The sequence below is a fragment of the Nicotiana attenuata genome, unplaced genomic scaffold (assembly GCF_001879085.1).
Source record: "Nicotiana attenuata strain UT unplaced genomic scaffold, NIATTr2, whole genome shotgun sequence".
NCBI classification, from domain to species: domain Eukaryota; kingdom Viridiplantae; phylum Streptophyta; class Magnoliopsida; order Solanales; family Solanaceae; genus Nicotiana; species Nicotiana attenuata.
In genome coordinates this window covers 261,743-284,858 of record NW_017671116.1, presented here as the reverse complement: position 1 = coordinate 284,858, position 23,116 = coordinate 261,743, and the positions used below count along the sequence as shown (strand labels likewise).

Sequence of the window (23,116 nt, the reverse complement as noted above, 5' to 3'; positions counted from 1 at the left end):
ATCGATTTTTCAAATATTGGAACCAAACCAAACCAATTGAGTCGGTTTTTTATCAATTCGGTTTTTTGTCGGTTTTTCGGTTTTTTCGTATTTATCTGGTTTTTTCTTAAATATGAGACATACACTACCAAATGCATATTTAGGCGACTATATTATCAACGTAACGCTATCAAATCAATTGCTCTTTGAAAAATTTATCATTTACCAAGATATATTGATGATAATTGAAGTAAATAGTGATAAATAATTTAAGTACTCAATTAAAAATTGATTATTTTTATCATGAAATAAATTTTTATACTTAGCAAATGAAAACTACCAATCAAACTAGAATGTTAACGCAAAGAATTAGATTATTATAATAGCAAAGAACTAGACTAAAAATACAAATGACTAATATGTACGATAAAATTTTAGAAACTTTATATAAAAATACATACATACATACATACATACATATACATATATATATACATATATATATATATATATATATATATATATATATATATATATATATAGGTGTAATAATAAATTTAAATAGCTACTTTTATAGTCGGTTTGGTTCGGGTTTTTTCGGTTATTTTTTTATTAAAAACCAAAACCAAACCAAATTTGATCGGTTTTTAAAATTCAAAACCAAAACTAACAAACCTAAAAAGTATCGGTTTTTTTGGTCGATTTTCGGTTTGGTTCGGTTTTTCGAATTTTTATGAACACCCCTAATTTGAAGAAATGCTTTTCCTATTAGAAGAGGGAAAATTATATTCTCAAACTCTCCAATTACGTTTGTAACCCTCCCAACCCTCTACCCTTGTCCCACCTAACTCGTTGTCCCTCTCCACTCAATGGCGGATCTACGTTTGGAGGTATGTGATGAGTGTCTGGCGTATATATATTTCTGACTCGTACTCTGTCAACTTATAGTATAGAAAGATGCTGGAGATCGGTTAATCTATTCTATAGATTTTTCTTGTTTTAATTATTATTTAAGAAAATCAGAAAGAGTTGAGTTGTGAGTTAACTAACTAAATGCGTAAATAAGCAATAGAGAAATATTTTGTCTTTCGCAAATATAAAAAAGTGTTGGGATCCCAACTTCACTTAATATTTCTATTATATAGTAGATATATTTATTCTTCAATTTTTATTTCTCACAAATGTATAAATGGCTCTCACGATTACACTTATATATTACTACTTAAGTTGAACAATTAATTGCACTCCACTCGGTTATACAAACTAATCATCGAAATGATAATATTAAAGAACCAGAAGTATATGCTTGAACTGAAACATACTCTTTTTAGTTATTCTCTTTCGGTTACTCTACTTGTTATATCGAATTACTACAGTAATTGCCTCTTTCGATTATAAATAATGTAGAATTAATTATAACATAATATAGATAGATATCACTACATAAATGTTAACATCTATCAGTAAAGTAGATAAATATAAAATAGAAAGCTTTAGCTCAAGTATTTGAAATTATAGAGTAATATCTACAATTATATAAAAATATTAAGATATGTCATTCTCCCAACAAAAAAAAAAGTTACTCCATACTAGAGTTCGTAATGACAACAGAAATATTCTTGACCATTAAATAAGAAAATAGGAAGAAATATTGAAGAAGAATAATTCTCCCTATTTATTTAAAAACAGCAACAAGAGTAATTTGAAACTTTAAAATTTATGTGGAACAAGAAACAAAGCCAATATAATGGCGATAAGGAGAAAAATTGAAAAACTAAAGACAAAATGGAAAAAGTAAGTTCTAAAGAATTTTCAAAGTTCTAATTGAGCTCCCTTTCTCTAGCTGTTTTTTTCATTTGCCGAAGTATGATTTTATAATCAAACCATAACCAGTTGGCTTGGTTATAGCTACTTGCTTTGGTTATGAAAAATTCTTTTATTCTTGAATTTGGTTGTGGCTACTTTGTTGTTATAGATGGAGTTTATACAATTTCATATTTTGTCGTAACTTGCGTTCTTTTCTTGAAGTCTTATTGCTTTTGTACCAATTCTTCTTGTAACATTTCCTGCACAATCAAGTTAAAAATATGGAGAAAAAAAAACATGATAATTTTATGCTTTTACGAAGAATTTTATACATTTAAAATGAGGTAAAATGCACGTATCAAATTCTCCCATATTTAAGTTTTTGCTTGTCCTCGAGGAAAGAAATTTTTTCTTTTTTTTTAAAGAATATTTAAACATTCGCAACTTTGCGACATCTAATGTTAGTTTGAGTGCCATATGGATTACTAAAGAACTTGGTTCGTTACCTCACTCCTTAAGTGTAAGCAAAATAAACAGTAAAGTAAACGCATCAATTTTTACGTGGAAAATCACCATGCTTAAAAGGTGCAAAAACCACGGCCTACCATGTACGATTTTAGCTTCAACATCACTAGACAATAATCCAAATGTATCGATTACAACCTATAACTCAATACTCTCTAGTTCCCCTACTTCAACTATTTGACTTACAAGTTACTCTAACTTGCAAAACCAAATAATTACTTCAACTCACTGATTGTATATAACACTTTGATTACAACTCGATTTCCTAAAACACAATTACTAAACTGACTCAAGAAGAACATTAACACTAGTAGAGTATAGAAAATATAGTTATTCAGTTGATGTGTGAAAGGATGAACTTAGCAGTCTAAAAAGATAGTATTTAAACTCCCTGGACTCCAAGATCTTTTAGGAGTCCTATGTGATTGCTCCAAGGACTCCACAATTCTTGGGACTCTTGTCTCTCACTTATGCAAGCATATCTTCTTGGACAACAACCCTTATCATGTTTAGCAATCCTCTTCCAACGAACTCGGACTTGAGTAACTTTGTGACAAAGTTATTGTCTTATAAGAACGTGCAATTATCAACCTTGAGGACCTGGTTCTTAGAATAGTTAAACAGTTACATTGAAGACCTGGTTCTTAAAGCATTTCCTCTAAACAAATTTTTGTAATCATCAAAACCTCAATACTCAACATCTAATGACTCCATCTGAAACTTCAATCCATTTGAACTTTTTAAAACTTATTTTCTTTATTTCTTCACTTTTACTCTGCAAATATCACTGTTAGACATCTCTGATTTTAGAAAAATCAAGAATACTGACTCAATTATTTACAACAAATATAGGCTTGCCTTTCTTGCCAATCACCACTAATAGAGATTAATGCAGACTTCAAAATTTCTAGGACTTTTTGTCACGCCCCGAACCTGGGGGGTGAGACCGGCACCCGGTGCCTCACCTATCCTTGTGTACCAATTTGCGACTAAGGGACTCTAAATATATAATGTCATACTTTGGGCATCGGGCCACATTGTAAGACAATTTGCGAAGCAAAATATAAAGCTAAACGGAAACTACCGCTGACTAAGCATCAGTATAAAGCTGGGCCGACAAGGCCGTCATAGCTACTACAGCTGACAAACCAGCAAAATATACATACAAGGGCTACAAGCCCAACATACTGCACTAACTGACAAGATATGTCTATAAGCCTCTACTGCTGGATGTACTGTGATCGGGATAGGGCCCCGACCTACCCATAACCTATATACATATATATACAGGATGTACACAAAAATCTAGACCCGGCAACTCCGAAAGACGTGGAGCTTACCGATAAACCTGAACTCGGGCAACACCTACTGAGGAGGTCTACCCGTCTGTCTGTCTAAACCTGCACACATGAAATGCAGTGTCCCCAGAAAAAGGGACGTCAGTACAAAATAATGTACCGAGTATGCAAGGAAATAATATAACTGAAAGCTGAAACTAAACTGATAATATAATAGCTGAAAGTAACTGGGAGTCAAAGATAATCTGAAGATATGCTTACCTACTGATACTGACTCAACTCTCTCAATATAGTAAGTAAAATAGTTGTCCAGCCTTATAAGGCTCGGTATATGTATATATCTGCTCTGCCGTAGTAGGCTCGCTCATAGGCGCTCGGCCATACTAGGCTCTGTATCTCGGCCTACTAGGCTCGCTCATAGGCGCTCGACAACAGTAGGCTCGATATATAACTTACCATCTGATCAGAGGTTTCCCAATAGGGGCCTGCCCATCGATTATAGCTCGATAGTCGTGAAAATACTGTAATACTGTATATATAGACTCTCTGCTCTCTTGACTGGAAGAAGGAAACACTAAATTGAATATGAAGTCCCGATAAGGAGAATATTGTAACTTACGAGACTAGGAAAATATACATAAATTCCGGAATATGAATTTCTCTTTATGTCTTGTTATCAAACTTTGACAACTTCTACTACTCCTATTTCTCCCAACGTCAAACCTCCAAAATTAAAAGAGAGGACTCAATAACATCACCAAATGTGAAACCTCAAACTAGACAGAATTGCTCCATTTGGAATTCAATTTTCAAAATTTCCTCACCTTCATTCCTTGTTTTGCCTTTCTATATAATTCCTTTGCCCAAAATGAATTTTAATATCCATTGAAGACAAGTTAGAGATGACTAATATACTCCACTTCTTACGTGTAAATGGCTTAAGAATGCTGTCCATGTGCCTACTAATTAAATTGTCTAAAGGCAAGAGTTATTTAAGTCATACTCCATTTGTTGCCACGTGGGGGGATTTGTCCTCGCCTACAATTATCCACAAATCCTTAATTACATGGTTAATCTCCCATTAAATCAATAATTAACCAATTACCGATATAATTAAGAATTGTCTCAAATTACTTAAAATACTACTCATTTTTAATACACTTTATACATCATACTATCATGGTCATATGGTACCTTTTATGGTACTAGTCCATAAATATCGAGTATTATAGCTCGGACCGTATTTTATCCCAAATCGACAACCTTCAACGAAACTCAGTTTCTTTGATTCGTTTACCCTTTTTTCTTTCATGGCACTTACTTATTGCTTGTTATAAACATCATAAATGCTTATAATTTCAAGAAAATCTCATCCTCGGGTCTATGTCAATTAACTGAAGACGAAACTTTAATGTACGAAAATGTGAGATGCAACATCCTCCCCCCTTAGAAACATTCGTCCACGAATGTTTACTCTCAGAGACTTTGGGAAAATTTTGCCAGAGTCTCCTCCGTGCACTAGACTAAAACCAACCTGTACGCGGCCAGAAAACATACTATACATGCCACACCTGGCCAATGTCTACAAATAGTAACAGTTGGCCTCACACAGTTGTCTATTATAAATTCTAAAAGTAAAAAATAAGAGTTTACATGATGACCTACTGGCTTAAACAGAGTGGTGCTGAAGTATCCCACCTCGAGCCATATCTTCAGTTAGAAATAGGTGGGGATATTTAGACTTCATTTCTTCCTCCGCTTCCCACGTCATCTCTTCCACCTTCTTGCTTCTCCATAAAACCTTCACGGAGCCTATCTCCTTATTTTGTAGCTTGCGGATTTGTCGGTCTAGGATGACAACCGAAATTTCCTCGTATGACAAGTCCTCCGTGATCTGCACATCATCCGTGGGCACCACTCGGGTAGGATCGCCAATGTACTTCCATAGCATAGATACGTGAAAAACCGGATGGACAGACTCCAATTCTAAGGGCAATTCTAACTCATAAGCTACTTGGCCCACTCTCCGAGTGATCCTATAAGGCCCAATATACCGTGGGCTAAGCTTACCTTTCTTGCCAAACCTCATCACACCCTTCATAGGTGACACCTTAAAAAATACCCAGTCATTAACCCCGAACTCTAAGTCTCGTCGCCGCACATCAGAATATGACTTCTGACGACTCTGAGCTGTCAACAGTCGCTCCCGGATAAACTTTACTTTTTCTATGGCCTGCTGAACAAGGTTTGGCCCATGTAACCCAGATTCTCCAACATCAAACCACGCTATAGGAGATCTGCACTTACACCCATACAAAGCCTCGTAAGGAGCCATCTGGATACTGGAGCACAACAACAACAACAACATACCCAGTATAATCCCACTAGTGGGGTCTGGGGAGAGTAGAGTGTACGCAGACCTTAACTCTACCCCGAAAAGGGTAGAGAGGCTATTTCCGGGGGACTCTCGGCTCAACAGGAGAGACAATAATATCAGAAAAGAAACAAGAGAAAAGACATGTAACTACAAAAGATTCCAGAAAGAAAATAACAACAACGAATAAGTGAAAGGACAATAACACAAAACTATGCAAAACAACAATGTGAACACAACATAGATCGCTAACCCCCTAGCCTACCACCCTAATTCTCGACCTCCACATGTTCCTATCAAGAGCCATGTACTCAGAAATCTGAAGCCGCGCCATGTCCTGCCTGATCACCTCGCCCCAATACTTCTTAGGCCGCCCTCTGCCTCTTCTCGTACCTACCAAAGTCAACCGCTCACACCTCCTAACCGGTTCATCTAGGCTTCTCCTCCGCACGTGTCCGAACCATCTAAGTCGCGCTTCCAGCATCTTGTCATCCACGGGAGCCATGCCTACCCTCTCCCGAATATCTTCATTCCGAATCTTATCCAGCCTAGTGTGCCCACACATCCATCTCAACATCCTCATTTATGCTACTTTCATCTTCTAGATATGTGAATTCTTGACTGAAAAACACTCAGCTCCATACAACATGGCCGGTCTAACCACCGCTCTATAGAATTTACCTTTGAGTTTCGGAGGCACATGCTTGTCACACAGGACTCCAAACACTAACCTCCATTTCATCCACCCCACCCTAATACGGTGCGTAACATCCCCGTCGATCTCCCCATCTCCCTTGATGATTGAACCTAAGTACTTAAAACTTTCTCTCTTGGCGGAATTCTAGTTTAATTGCCGTAAAATGCCAAAAAATGTAATTTGGTCATGGCGGGGTGGTGACTATGGTTCCTTAGATCGTATTTGATGTCCCGAACAAATATTAGGCGATCCGGTTCTGGCTCCATCCCACGGCGTCGGGCTTGGGCCATGGCAGGCGAAAATACAGGCACGACGGGCGGAATGCCAGTTTAATTGCCGTAAAATGCCAAAAAATATAATTTGGTCATGGAGGGGCGGTGACTATGGTTCCTTAGATTGTATTTGATGTCCCGAACAAATATTAGGCGATCTGGTTCTGGCTCCGTCCCACGGGGTCGGGCTTGGGCCATGGCAGGCGAAAATACAGGCACGGCTGGCAGAATTCTAGTTTAAATGTTGTAAAATGCCAAAAAAATGTAATTTGTTCATGGCGGGGCGGTGACTATTGTTTCTTAGGTTGTTTTTGAAGTCCCGGACAAATATTAGGTGATCCGATTTCGGCTCCGTCACGTCATTGAACTTACATTCCATATATTCTGTCTTAGTCCTACTCAACTTGAAACCTTTAGACTCCAGGGCCTGCCTCCGTACCTCCAGTCTACCATTAACGTTGCCTCGCGTCTCATCAATTAGAGCTATATCATCAGCGAACAACATATACCATGGAACCTCTCCTTGGATATGGTGTGTCAATTCGTCCATCGCCAGAGCAAATAAGAACGAGCTGAGCGCAGATCCTTGGTGTAACCCCATAACCACCAGAAAAGGCTCTGAGTCACCTCCCATAGTCCTAACCCGAGTCATAGCTCCATCATACATATCCTTTATCGCCCTAATGTAAGCCACCGGCACACCTTTCACCTCCAGACACCTCCAAAGGACGTCCCTAGGGACCTTATCATATGCCTTCTCTAGGTTAATAAACACCATATGCAAATCCCTTTTCCTATCCTTGTATAGTTCCACCAACCTCCTGATAAGGTGGATAGCTTCCGTAGTAGAATGACCCGACATGAACCCGAACTGGTTTTCTGATATAGACACCGCCCTCCTTATCCTCCCTTCCACCACCCTCTCCCAAACTTTCATGGTATGACTTAGTAACTCTATACCCCTATAGTTGTTACAGTTCTTGATATCCCCTTTGTTCTTGTACACCGGAACCATTGTACTCCACCGCCACTCATCAGGCATCCTCTTTGTCCTGAAGATAATATTAAACAACCCAGTCAGCCACTCCAAGCCTGCTCTACCCGCATATCTCCAAAACTCTACTGGAATCTCGTCTGGTCCAGTCACTTTGCCCCGACTCATCTTACCCATCGCACCTACGACCTCCTCAACCTTAATGCGCCTACAACACATATCTGGATACTAGAGTGGTAATTGTTATTATATGCAAACTCAATAAGAGGTAGATGTTCATCACAACTTCTTTTAAAATCCAACACACATGCTCGTAACATATCCTCGAGTGTCTGAATTGTGTGCTCGACTTCTCCATCTATCTGTGGATGAAAAGTTGTGCTGAGATTCACCTGAGTCCCTAGACCTCTCTGAAATGACCTCCAAAATTATGCTGTAAACTGGGCCCTACGGTCAGATATAATAGATATTGGTACTCCGTGTGGTCGCACTATCTCCTTAATATATAATTTGCATAGTCTTCTACTGCATATGTAGTTCTAACCGGTAGGGATGAGCTGATTTCATGAGCCTATCGACTATCACCCATATGGAATCGAACTTATGATGAGAACGAGGTAACCCCATGATAAAGTCCATGTTTATCGCCTCTCATTTCCATGTCGGGATCTCTATAGTCTGCATTAGCCCTCCGTACTTCTGGTGCTCTATCTTCACCTGCTGACAGCTAGGACACTGAGCGACAAACTCAGTAATGTTCTTCTTCATATCGTTCCATCAGTATACATCCTTAATGTCATGATACATTGTTGTCGACCCAGGATAAATGGACGAATAATGTACCTCTAACATAATCCTGTCTCATAGCACTGCTATATCTGGAACACACACACGACCCCTGTATCTGAAAACCCCATCTCCCTTGAGCTCTAACAATAGCTTCTTCTGCTGCGGAACTCGCTCTCTCAATTCGACCAACTCTGGGTCCTCGTACTGCCTCTCCTTTACTTCAGCTATGAGAGATGATTTTGCAGTATTTTGGAGTACAACTCCGCTATTGCCAGAGTCTACTAACCGAACCCCCAAACAAGCCAGTCGATGAATCTCTCTAGTTAATTGTCTTTTCTTGGCCTCTACATGTGCTAAGCCACCCATAAATCGGCGACTTAAGGCATCTGCTACAACATTAGCTTTCCCTGGATAGTAGAGAATATTAACATTGTAATCTTTCAATAACTCAAGCCATCGCCTCTGTCACAAATTCAACTCTTTTTGCTTGAAGATATATTGCAGGCTTTTATGATCTGTAAATACATCAACATGAACACGATATAAATAATGCCGCCGTATCTTAAGTGCATGGACAGCCGCAGCTAACTCGAGGTCGTGGGTCGGATAAATCCGCTCATGTTTCCTTAACTGCCTTGAAGCATACACAATTACCTTCCCATGTTGCTCAGGACACATCCTAACCCGACACCTGAGGCATCACAATACATGGCATAACCATTTAGGCCCTCTGGAAGTGCTAGAACTGGCGCTGAGGTCAACCTGTTCTTAAGCTCTTGGAAACTCTGCTCACCGGCCTCTGTCAATTGAAACATAGTTGCTTTCTGCGTCAACTTTGTTAATGGTGCCGAAAGAGAAGAAAAACCCTCTACGAACCTCCGGTAGTATCCTGCTAAGCCTAGAAAGCTACGAACCTCTGTCGGAGTGGTAGGTCTAGGCCAGGATTTCACAACCTCAATCTTCTAAGTGTCTACCTTTATACCTCCATCAGATACAATGTACCCCAAGAATGCTACAAACTTCAACCAGAACTCATATTTAGAGAACTTAGCATATAATTTACTATCACGGAGGGTTTGGAGTACCGCTCGCAGGTGGTCTGCATGCTCATCCTCTAAACGTGAATAAACCAAAATAGTTTTCATCAATAAATACTATCACGAACAAATCTAAAAATGGCCAAAATAGGCCATTCATCTAGTCCATAAATACGGCTTGTGCTTTAATTCATGTTGAAAACACATGTTTAGGCTATGTGCTTATTCTGTTGAGGCCTAGTGAGGTTATTTCTGCCGTTTTGAGTTACCTGCTTTAACTGAAATTATGGGTCAGTCATGATCCTTCGTTTGCATATCATATCTCAGTCTCGGTTATTATTTACTGTTACATTACATGTTCTTATTGTTTGGGCTGAGTAGTATGAGATTTTTGAGCCTTTGAGACTGGAGAGATTGATGACTGAGTTGGCTTGAGAGCCGGATTTTGAGTGTTATTGTGGAACGGGCTACACGCTGCAACAGACCTTATTGGCTTATTTATTATTGTGGATCGGGCTGCACGCCACAATAGGCCTTGTAGGCTTTATATTAGTGCTTGGGCAGGAGCCTCCCCTCCGCACCCGTATAGTGCTGAATGATTGTGTGTAATGAGTGGGAATTTGAGATAGACAGATTGAGCACTCTGAGAGTGGGAGTACATGGAAATATCATTGTGATATCGTACTTTTGGCATGCATATTTGAAATGTAGACGTAGAGATGTACCATTCTTCATGCTAGTTATACTCGACATGTTCTTACCAGTGTTGGTCTTAAATTGTGAACTTGAAAGCATGTCTAAACTTCTATACTGTGAACGATTTGAATATGGAAGTTTTCTCTGAGTTATTACTGTTATTCTCATTGTGATATTTGTGTTGTCATTATATTGGTTCTGACTGTATCCTTCTAAGCTCGTCACTACTTTCAGCCCAAGGATAGTCCTGTTACATATTGAGTACATTTGGTTGTTGTACTCATACTATACTCTGCACTTGGTGTACAGATCCAGGTACATCTGGATGTGGTGATTGCTATATCGTTGCTAGTGCTGCTTGGAGACTTCAAGGTAGCTGCAATGACGTCCGCAGACCTTAACTCTCATTCTTTTCATTTCATAGTATTGTTCTATTACTCAGACAGTTGTACTAGAGTTTCAAGCTATGTTGATACTTAGTAGCTCATGTACTCGTTGACACCAGATTTTGGGATGGTTGTGGTAGAGTTTCAGTTGTTTTTATCAGATATTTATGAGATTTTCCGCCGCTGAGCTTATTAATTCATGTTTTAATTCAAATGCTTAGTTGTTATGTGATAGTCGGCTTGCCTAGTAAATGTGTTAGGAGCCGTCACGACAGGTTGGGATTTTGGGTCGTGACAAGTTGGTATTAGAGCACTAGGTTACTTAGGTCTCACGAGTCATGAGTAGGTTTAGTAGAGTATTGTTGATCGGTATGGAGACGTCTATACTTATCTTCTAGAGGCTACCGAACCATTAGGAAACTTCACTTCTTGTACTATTGTCATTTGTTGATTCTGGAAACTGTACTAATATTCATCTATTCTCTCACAGATGATGAGGACACATGCAACCGAACTAGGCGGACGGCCACCAGTACCACCAGATAGGGCCGCGAGAGGAAGGGGTCATGGTAGAGGCCGAGGTCTGGCTCGTATTACAATTAGAACAGCACATGTGGAGCCACCAGTTGCTCTAGCTAGGGAGAAGATTCCAGATATTGTTGAGCCAATGGGACCAGCTCAGGCACTAGTTGTGCCCATTGTAATCCCAGGCCTTTAGGAGGCTTTGGCCAAGATTTTGACTGTATGCACGAGCCTTGCTCAGGCGTTTTTGGTTCCGGCTGCACCAACCACTTCTCAAGCCAGGGGAGGTACTCAAACTCCCACCGCCTGGACTCCAGAGCAGGTAGCTCAACGACTCCAAACATCGAGGGTACTACTAGCCCAGCTGGTTGCAGCTGCTCGGGACCAGGTTAGACAATTTATGAGTTTTGAGGAGCAGAAGAGACTAGAGCGGTTTGGGAGGCCCAAGTCTCCAGAGTTCAGTGAAGCCGAGTCAGAGGATGCTCATGATTTTATAGACAGGTGTCAGTAGATTCTTCGCACGGCTGGTATTTTCGAGATCAGTGGAGTTTCCTTTATTACTTTTCAGCTGACAGGGGTAGCCTACAGATGGTGGGAGGCCTATGAGTTGAGCAGTCCAGCAGATGCTGCATCACTGACGTGGCATGTTCTCAGTTCTTTTCTTAGAGAAGTTTGTTCCATAGACTTGCAGAGAGGAGTTAGTAGGCAGTTTGAGCATCAGCTAGCCATGACTCACACAGTGCTTGTCAGGGTCATTCATCTTTCAGTGCCCTCCCAGCCCAGAGTGCATCTTGTGCTCTATCAGTTCAAAGTTCGTCTATACCAAGTTCTTCAAGTGGTTATTCTGGTTCTCGGGTTCGATTTAGTCCCCTCCGCCAATGTCAAATCGAGGTTGCTTCGAGTGTGGAGAGTTAGGAAATGTGACAAGGTATTATCCCCATCTTATGAGAGGTATGAGTTCTGCACCAGTTACTTCACCACCCGCTCAACTTAGGCAGCTCGAGATCACCCTAGAGCGGGAGGCTGATCAGGTGGTGTTCAGGTTCAATGCTATGCTTTTCCCACCAGGCCAGAGGCCATTGCTTTAGATGCAGTGATCACAATTATTGTTTCAGTGTGCCACAGAGATACTTCCATATTATTTGACCCTGGTTCCACATATTCATATGTATCATCGTACTTTGCTCGTCATTTGGATATGCCCCGTGATTCCTTAGTTACACATGTTCATGTATCTATGCCGGTGGGTAATCCTATTGTTGTGGACCGTGAATATCGGTCGTGTAGGGTGACTATTGGGGGATTGGAGATGATAGTTGATCTTTTACTACTTATTATGGTTGATTTTGACGTGATTCTAGGCATGGACTGGTTGTCACCATGTCATGCTATTCTGGATTGTCACGCTAAGATCGTGACGTTGGCGATGCCAGGATTGCCTAGGATTGAGTGGAGAGGTTCTTTGGACTATGTTCCCGGTAGAGTGATTTCATATTTGAAGGCCCAACGGATGGTTGGGAAGGGATGTTTGGCATATTTAGCCTTTGTGAGAGATATTGGTGCTGATACCCCTACCATTAGGTCTGTTCTGGTAGTGCGAGATTTTCTAGATGTGTTTCCTGCAGACCTGCCGGGCATGCCACCCAACAGGGACATTAATTTTGGTATTAACCTGGAGCCGGGAACTCAACCCATCTCTATTCCTCCGTATCATGTGGCACCAATAGAGTTTAAGGAATTGAAAGAACAGCTTCATGATCTACTTGATAAGGGATTCACTAGGCCTAGTATGTCACCTTGGGGTGCACCGATTCTGTTTGTGAATAAGAAGGATGGTACTATGCGGATGTGCATTAATTATAGGCAGTTATACAAAGTTACAATTAAGAACAAGTACCCACTACCGCACATTGATGACTTATTTGACTAGCTTCAGGGTGCGAGAGTGTTCTCTAAGATTTATTTGGGGTTCGGGTATCACTAGTTGAAGATTCGGGATTCTGATATTCTGAAGACGTCATTCAGGACCCGCTTTCACGACCCAAATAGGATGGCCGCGACGGGCACCCGGTGCCTTACTAAACCGAGTACCAACATAACGTATCTTTCTTAACACACCATCATGGCTAAATGGGCCAAAAGGGTCATCATGAGATAACCAGAATAAAACATAAGAAAATACTAGACATAGGATGACCCAACACGATGTGGAAACTTATACATGTGACATACTGGCCTATAAGGATGGCATTATCATTTGTACACTCAAAACATACGCTAACAAGGCCATACAAATATTCATATACATGCCATCTGTCTACAAGACTCTTAAAGTACAAAGCATCATAAAGGTTGGGGTAGGGCCCCGCCATACCAATCAATATGTGTCCAGATCATACTGACCAAATAGGCAACTTCGGAGCAGGTGGAGTGCACCAACACCTTTCGCTGAGCTGATAGCCTTAGGACTGTCAACTTGTCTATCAGGACCTCCCGGCATGAAACGCAACGTCCCAAGGAAAAAGGGATGTTAGTACGAATAAAGTATCGATTATGTAAGGCAGGAAAGTGTAAATAAGAACAGTAATGCAAAGAGAGATAGAGAAGATACAACCTATAACATCCGAGTGCCTCTGAGGGCTACTGACATAAACTACATGATATATGTATATATATATATATATAGAAATTTTTAAAACATACGCCTCTGTGGTCATCATCATCATCATCATATCGTACCTGGCTATAATATCCTTGGTAAAAATGTACCTGGCCATCATAAGGCTCGGTAGAATTGTACCCGGCCACGTGGAGCTCGGTAAAACCCAACTGATCAGTGGTTGCATAGTAGAAGCCTTACCCGGCCGACTATAGCGCAGCTCAGTAGTGTAAAATAGATACATATATATAATGCATGCTGGTCTCATGGAATCATGTTCTAAACCTTTCGAAGTGACATAGGGTTGGTAAACCATCGATTAACGTTATGGACATCCATACCATCAATATGGACCTCAATAGGATTCAAGGATCATACATACATGCTTAGAATAACTTTATAAGGTATGAACAACATGGACAGCCTTAGTTGCTAGGAATAGATCCAGTATGAAATAGCGTATCGTTTACGTCATTTCACTTAGATCATGCCAAAAGAAAGAAATAAATGCCTTAACATACCTTTTCACAATCTGCCGGATAACCATGTTGAACTCTTCTCGGCGCACTTCAATCTACAGTAACGGTAATAGTGCTATCGTTAAGCTACGAAAGATGCAACTATCGTACTACAAACGACAAGCTTATTTTTATATTAAAATGGGCAACATCTCCCCTGTTTTCCTTACTTTACCAAGCCCATCAACCAATACGAACCCATATAACCTTCACCTATGTACTTTCAGCACCACAACACAAATCAAGCCACACAACAACAAATGCATAAACATCACCAACGAAACTACTATTTAACACGACAAACAGCAAGCTCGAATTGAATCCCTTTTGAATCCTTAAAACCCAATGTCATTCATTCATTAACTTAACAACATAGCTAGCATGATATTAAGGCCTCATTTGTTTGCGCTTAATGGAGGTCTGAATCTTAATCATTCAGATCTCATACATTAAGTGCGTTTGTTTTTAAAGTCCGAATCTTAATTATTCAAGTCTTAATCATAAAGTGTGTTTGTTTTTTTACTTCACAATCACTTAATGGGTCTGAATAGGTCTGTATGATTAAGATCTATAGCAAAGACATAAATTCATTATGATGCTATCACATATTCATTATTAACTGCCGCCACCGCCTACCATTACCAACTACCACCATGCCGCCACCACCACCATATTCAACCACCACCACCACGCCACCATCATCCTCACTCATAGCCACCACTATTATCGACCATCACCACCTACTATCCCACCACTCCGACCACCATCATTCTCACCCACAATCAACACTCATCCACCTCAACTACCACAACTGACCACCCTATCACCATCAACAACCACAGCCGGCACTGCCTGTCATTATAACCCACCACCTTCCTCAGTCACAACTACTATCACCACCCACCATTATTAACTGTCACCACCAGCATCCTCAATCATAATCTCCATCACTACCAATCACTACTATCTACTAGCACAAACCATCACCATCAACCAAAACTACCACCAACCACCGCCTCTAGTCGGCATTCACCTATTAGCCATCACAACCAACAACTATCATATTTTAAAAAACTATATATTTTATTGATAGAATATTAGATTAGTTAGTATTTCATTTGAATTTTATGTTTATTAATTTTCAAATAAAGATAAATTTTATATATTTAGATGTAAAAATTAAACAGTCTTAATTATTTAGTATTCAGATCTTAATACACATCTTAGTATATTTAGATGTGTATTCAGATTCAGATGTCTTAATCTTAATATACATCTTGATATTCAGATGTGTATTCAGATTCAGACGTGTTAATCTTAAAAAAACAAATGAGGCCTAAGTACAATGGGAGGACTTCTAACCTCCTATTCATCTCCTAATTCACCCTCAAACAGCCCAACAATCTAACAGCAACAATAGGTGTGTGCATTCGATTTATCGATTCGATTTTGACCCTTATCGATAATTACTTATCGATTATCGATTTGTACATGTGCTTATCGTTATCGTTTCAATAAGGTTTCGATTTTTTCGATTTCGATTTCGATAACAAATAATCGATTCGATTTATCGATAAACCGATTCGAATGCACACCCCTAAGCAACAACAAGTACAACTTTCATTGTTATGTTGTCCTTTCTCTTCATACTCATAGTACCAACATCAAATTCGACATGTAGAAAATATTTTATAATAACAACATAATAGGAGAGTCATTTTCAAAGGTTTCCAATCCCTTATAGTTCATGGAAACAACCTTTCCAAAACAGTCCATTAAAAATAATAACATCTCAAACTATTTCAAGTCTCCTCTTGTAGTATTTTGCTCAAATAATGCAACTAACACACAAACAACTTAGCACATGTAGTAAGATGTTATACTCACCTTAACCAATAGAAGCAACATGAAATTTCAGCCAAGCACAGCCCACAACTATTCTCAATGACACCACAACACTATAGGTTTTGTATTCTCTTCTTGAATCAACTTTTGGTGTTCAAGTTGGTGTGTAAACACTTGTAGTTCGCCTTGAAAATCTAATATATATATATATATATATATATATATATATATATATATATATATATAAACAATAAAAACATGAAATCTAAGGTTACTTCACTTTGAAGAACCCTCCAGAACATCCACAAGATGAAGAACTACGATATAGCAAGCACCACGGGGTTTCTAGCATTGGATTCATGTTTTTATCTTAGGTTTTCACCCTAGAATCATGGAGTAACCCTTGGAGAGAATTTAGGAGGGTTTAGGAAGTGTTTTGGACGAGAAAATGAGTTAAAATAACTTATAATTGACTTAAATACAAATTTTACACCGACTTTGTGGGTCCCATGGGACCTGCTTGTGCAGTCTCGCGAAAATGCGAATATCTATCTACTCCAATATTGTATCGATGAACGGTTAAATGTCATAGAAACTAGACTCGTAGATCTTCCATTTGGTAGGCAGATCACCCCGTAATTCGAAGTATATTGGGAGAAAATCTCAACTACATTTGACCTAATTTTCAACATATTTATGAATGTAACTTGTGATGACCTTTTCCAACTTTTGTTCTACAACTCGCTTGACTTCAAAACATAATACATGACTATCTAATGACTAAAATAACTCATAACATAACCTCCTTATAATGTTAATCACCCTAGTCTCACCCCAAAATTACATGTTATAACATTCCAACTTGTCGACTTTCGACGAAACTTATTTTTTTCAATTCGTTAAGCTTATAAGCCTTCCAACTCTCTTGGTACTTGGTATTCATGGTCTTAAATATTTTTAACCTCTAAGGTAACATGATTAACTTACTTTATAAACTTTTCAAAAATGATCTCATTTTTTAGCTTACATCAATTGACTTACGACGTACTCTTACGTACGAAAACATGGGGTGTAACACCCGCTATGGCCACTACGATTTCCTTGTGATGTCTTTTGGGCTGACCAATGTCCCAGCAACATTTATGCATTTGATGAACAGTGTAGTCCAGCCATATCTTGGTTCTTTCATTATAGTATTCTTTGATGATATACTGGTGTACTCACGCACCCAGGAGGAGCATGCGCAGCATCTGAGGATTGTACTACAAACATTGAGGGAGAAGAAGCTTTATGCTAAATTCTCCAAGTGTGAGTTCTGGCTTGATTCTACGGAGTTCTTGGGGAAAGTAGTGTCCAGTAAGGGGATCAAGGTAGATCCGAAGAAGATTGAGGCAGTTCAGAGTCGGCCTAGACCATCTTCAGCTACTGAGATTCAGAGTTTTCGCGGCTTGGTCGGATATTATTGTCGTTTCGTGGAGGGTATCTCGTCCATTGCAGCACCTCTGACAAGATTGACCCAGAAGGGTGCCCCATTCAGGTGGCCTGATGAGTGTGAGTAGAGCTTTTAGAAGCTTAAGATTGCCTTGACCGCAACTCCAGTTGTAGTTTTACCTTCAACATCGGGTTCATATACAGTTTATTGTGATGCTTCTAGGATTGGTATCGGGTGTGTCTTGATGCAGGAGGGTAGGGTGATTGCTTATGCTTCACGCCAGTTGAAGCCCCATGAGAAAAACTACACCGTTCATGTTTTAGAGTTGGCAGTCATTATTCATGCATTGAAGATTTGGAGACATTATCTCTACGACGTGTCTTGTGAGGTATTTACAGATCATCGGAATCTATAGCACTTGTTTAAGCAAAAGGATCTAAATTTTAGGCAATTGAGATGGTTAGACCTGTCAAAAGACTATGATATCACCATTTTGTATTATCTCGGGAAGGCCAATATGGTGGTCGATGCCTTGAGCAGAAAGGCTGTGAGTACGGGTAACCTTGCATATATTCTAGTTGGTGAGATACCGCCAGCATCAGATGCTCGGGCCTTGGCCAATCAGTTTGTGCGGTTAGATGTTTCAGAGCCTACTCGGGTTCTAGCTTGCGTGGTTTCTGGGTCTTCTTTATATGAGCGCGTTAGAGAGCGTCAGTATGACGACCCCCATTTGCTTGTACTTAAGGACACAGTGCAACACGATAATGCTAAGGAGGTTTCTGTTAGATATGATAGGGTGATGTGGATGCAGGGTCGGATTTGTGTGCCTAATATGGATGGGTTGCGTGAGTTGATCCTTGAGGAGGCCCACAGTTCGCGGTAATGCATTCATCCGGGTGCCTCAAAGATGTATCAGGACTTGAGGCAGCACTATTGGTGGAGGAGAATGAAGAAAGATATAGTGAAGTATGTGACTCGATGCTTGAATTGTCAGCAGGTGAAGTATGAGCATCAGAGGCGGGGCAGTTTGCTTCAGAGACTTGAGATTCCTGAGTAGAAATGGGAGCGTGTTACCATGGACTTCATTGTCGGGCTCCCACGGACTTTGAAGAAATTCAATGCTATTTGGGTGATCGTTGTTGATACCTAATTTTCCCCTCATATTATGTAAGGTATTCTATATACATTCAAAATATTATTTTTGCACTACTACCCAATTTTAGGGGTATATAAGTATTTTGTACAATTTTAAAGCTTTTAATTTATTTCTTGCATTTTAATTATTCAGTATTTATTAATTATTCCCCCAATTATTTCGAGTAATTTAAATTAGTTATTTTATATCCACAAGCATATTTTATAATAGTTTACTTCATTTTATGTAATTATATTTGCATTTTTTACTCTTATTTACAATATTTGCAATAATAGCCTAAACTTTACGATTAATTACATTTATTATTTTATATAAGGTCAAAATAACTTTTTTTTTTATTTTTTTACAACCTTCAGCTACAATTTTCTAAAATATTCAGTACCAAAAATAATATTTTTATATTTATATAGCTATTTTTTATTTTGTTTTTCCTTAATTCCACTTATTTTAAAAATCGGCCCTTTTGAAGCCTATTTTTCAGATCAAAACAGGCCCAAAAACCTTAGCGCAATACCCCTCAGCACCAGCATCCCATTACCCTATACCAATCTCCTGACCCGCCCCGTCTCTCTTAAAAAGCTTGGCCGTTGATCTAAGACGATCAACGACCCACAATAGCCTCACCGTTTTTAATTAACCGTCCCCAAACCCTAATCCTCACTTTTCTCTCCACAGCCGCTCTCACATGCTCTCTTCTCCCTCAGAGACTAAACCATATCCGATCTAAAAGATCCCTCATTGCCCTTTCTTATACACGTTCATACACGGATTCCACTTACCTTTTGTGCTATTCCCGCTCTATTACGGTAACTATCGTTACCAATCCACTTATGGAGAGTTCGATTCTCATATATCTGGCTTTGACCCTATGGATTTGGGTACGATTATGGCTTTATACACTTAGAAAGATGGAATTTCTTCTTGGTTATGGCATACCTCTGTTGATTCCGTCATGATTAGGGCTTGTGATGATTTTCCTAAATCCAATTCCAACAACGGGTTGAAATTCGTACTTCCTTTACTAATTCGAGTGTGCATGGATATATTCTTTCCATTTTGTGTTTAATCGACTATTTTTCCTTATTTTTTGTTTAATTTTGCTACTATAAAAACCCCTTCCCCGACTCCCCTAAGACGGACCTTAACTACTACCATTACTCTCTCACTCTCACTCATTCTACTATTCTAAACTTGAGACCTTGGCCGGCTGAAAGCCAATACCACTAGAATTCGATTGTTGCTGTTTTCTCAGTGCGAGCACTGCCCGGGGTTCACTTGAAACCCTTGGGAACTCTGATGCACTGGGATTCTGGGAATCCTGTTGTTCATTCTCTACTACTGATAACCAAACTACTATTGGTACTTAATTTTCTCCTTTACCTGCTCGTTAATCTGCAAATTGGTAAGTACCTTTACCGTTGCATTTCTATTCTCATTTTGCTTGTGTTCAGTGCTCTGTATGTCCATGATTGTTCGAACTTTTATGAACCAATATGATTTCAATATTGTGTTATCTTCGTTGGCCATCCTATTTGCCTTCAAGAGATTCTGCAGCTCTGTATTTTCTAGTATCCAAACTTCCCTAAATTCGAAACTACAAAATATGCTCATTATGTGTGTTCAACTTGAATGACTTCTGACTATCTTAAGCTTGCTTAGTCTATTATGTTTATGTGTATTTGAGTTCTTATGTTTGTTGTTTGTTATGAGTCTATCTCCATATCTGCTTTGGATTCTTGTAAGAGACTAATTCATGCCCAGAATCTTCATATGTACTTCTTTCTGTTATAATCCTTCATGTACAATCTGCTACTTTCCTAGAGTTAATCCATGATCATATGAATTCTACATGCTAACACCGTTTGAACTTTGAGTAAACGTGACTTATGTTTCCTCTGTTATTTGTGAACCCAATATTGATTTATTGCATATCATGATGCTTTCTATAGAACTCTGCATGTTAGTGCTAGGTTTGCTTAAGCTTAATGCCTTAGGGCAATATTGGATGCATATAATTGAGCTTCGCATGTGTGATCAACCTATATAATCTCCAGCTTCTCTAGAACTAGGTGGATATATTGCTTTGTCACGCCCATTAAACTGAGTTTATCGGATTAGTTTGTTGTGGACTTTCATGTTAGGGGTCTCTGTTTGGCTATAGGACTAGTTTCAATCATGTCTTACCTTATATCTTCATGTCTTCTATGTATAAACTTCTATTGAATCAGGATTAGTTCTGAGCCATGCCTGTCTTGAGTCCCTGATTGTTGAAATCTCTTTGAGAAGTTTTTTTGCAAAAGTAATTATGTTCTTGTTTCATATGCCTCTGTTATCTCTTGGGGTATATTTTCTTTAAAAGCCCGGTTTCTCTATTAACTATAACACAAATCATCCAATATGTACATGTTTGCATCTGAATTTGTTTGAGCAATTTTTTTGTCTAGGTTGTTTGTATTCCTGCTGATTGTTAGCAAGATAATCGTCTTCATGTTTGGTCCTGACTTATTGGGCCTTATGTGTTGTTGGATCTGAGCATTGGTCAAGCGTGCTTTAATATCCTTGTGAGCCGGGGGTGTTGGGCCTATTGGATATGAGAAGAGTAAGGCTGGCGAAGGCCCAGAAGGCATTGTGCTTGACCTGTAATTGTTGTATTTGGGCCTATAATTGCCTAAGTCTATGACTATTTTTGTATTCTATTTGGGCTTGTAATAATCTGTAATAACGAATAATGGAAAAATAGTGAAAATGGGGGACTGTGATACCTTAATTTTCGTCTGAAAGGGTAGAAAACATGCCTATAGGATCTGAATGCTTCACCTGCTCAATATGCTCTATTTCTATGCACTGTTAGATAGTATGCCTATATGATCTAAGTGCTTCAATTGCTCAACAAGCTCTATTTCTATACATTATTAGATAGCATGTCTATAGGATCTAAATGTTCATCGGCTATTTGCTCAATATGCTCTACTTCTATGTGTTGTTAGATAGCATGCCTATAGGATCTCGTTGAGTAGTCAAGAATTGCTTACATTGATATTTCTTCAAGTCACGTGACTCATCTAGATACCATGTCTATAGGACCATAAACTGATTTGATTACTGATTAATCAAATTGCTATTGTCGATATTCTTATCATACTGCCAGCTTAAAAAACATGCCTATAGGGATAAACAAAACGAGTACGTGTTCTTAAACCATAGCCGATCTAAAAGATCCCTCATTACCATTTTTTATACACGTTCATACTCGGATTCCACTTACGTTTGCTGTTATTCTCGCTCTGTTATAGTAACTATCGTTACCAATCCACTTATGGAAAGTTCGATTCTCATATAGCTGGCTTTTACCCTATGGATCTGGGTACGATTGTGGCTTTATACACTTAGAAAGACAAAATTTCTTCTTGGTTATGGAATACCTCCGTAGATTCCATCATGATTAATGCTTGTGATGATTTTCCTAAATTAGATTCCAACTACGGTTTGAAATTCCTACTTCCTTTATGATTCGAGTGTGCATGGGATATATTCTTTCCTTTTTTGTCGTTAATCGACTGTTTTTCCTTATTTTTTGGTTTAATTTTGCTACTATAAAAACCCCTTCCCCGACTCCCCCTAAAACGGGCCTTAACTACTACTATTATTCTCTCACTCTCACTCATTCTACTATTCTAAACTTGAGACCTTGGCTGGCTGAAAGCCAATACCACCAGAATTCGATTGTTGCTCTTTTCTCACTGCGAGCACTGCCTGGGGTTCACTTGAAACCCTTGGGAACTCTGATGCACTGGGATTCTGGGAATCCTGTTGTTCTTTCTCTACTACTGATAACTAAACTACTATTGGTACTTAATTTTCTCCTTTACCTGCTCGTTAATCTGCAAATTGGTAAGTACCTTTACCCTTGTAATTCTATTCTCTTTTTGCTTGTGTTCAGTGCTCTGTATATCCATGATTGTTCGAACTTTTATGAACCAATATGATTTCAATATTGTGTTATCTTCGTTGGCCTTACCCAAACTTACCTGAATTCGAAACTTCAAAATATGCTCATTATGTGTGTTCAACTTGAATGACTTCTGACTATCTTAAGCCTGCTTAGTCTATTATGTTTATGTGTATCTGAGT

General features: G+C 39.0%; 1 protein-coding gene across 1 annotated transcript; it reads right to left on the bottom strand.

Annotated features, from left to right (window-relative positions):
* Positions 1-5,277: 5,277 nt before the first annotated feature.
* On the bottom strand, positions 5,278-8,164 carry LOC109206009. The gene is made up of 3 exons (XM_019368776.1): positions 7,927-8,164; positions 5,731-5,894; positions 5,278-5,547 (listed from the first exon to the last, which is right to left on the bottom strand). Exons 1-3 carry the CDS (start codon positions 8,162-8,164, stop codon positions 5,278-5,280), a joined length of 672 nt encoding a protein of 223 aa, XP_019224321.1.
* Positions 8,165-23,116: the final 14,952 nt, after the last annotated feature.

Coding starts and splice junctions, on each gene's coding strand:
- LOC109206009 (XM_019368776.1), bottom strand. CDS start 8,164: ATGTGTTGTAGGCGCATTAAGGTTGAGGAGGTCGTAGGTGCGATGGGT. Junction 5,895..7,926: donor CAAAGGGGATATCAAGAACT/GTAACAACTATA, acceptor GATCTCCTATAG/CGTGGTTTGATGTTGGAGAA. Junction 5,548..5,730: donor AGTTCGGGGTTAATGACTGG/GTATTTTTTAAG, acceptor ATGCTATGGAAG/TACATTGGCGATCCTACCCG.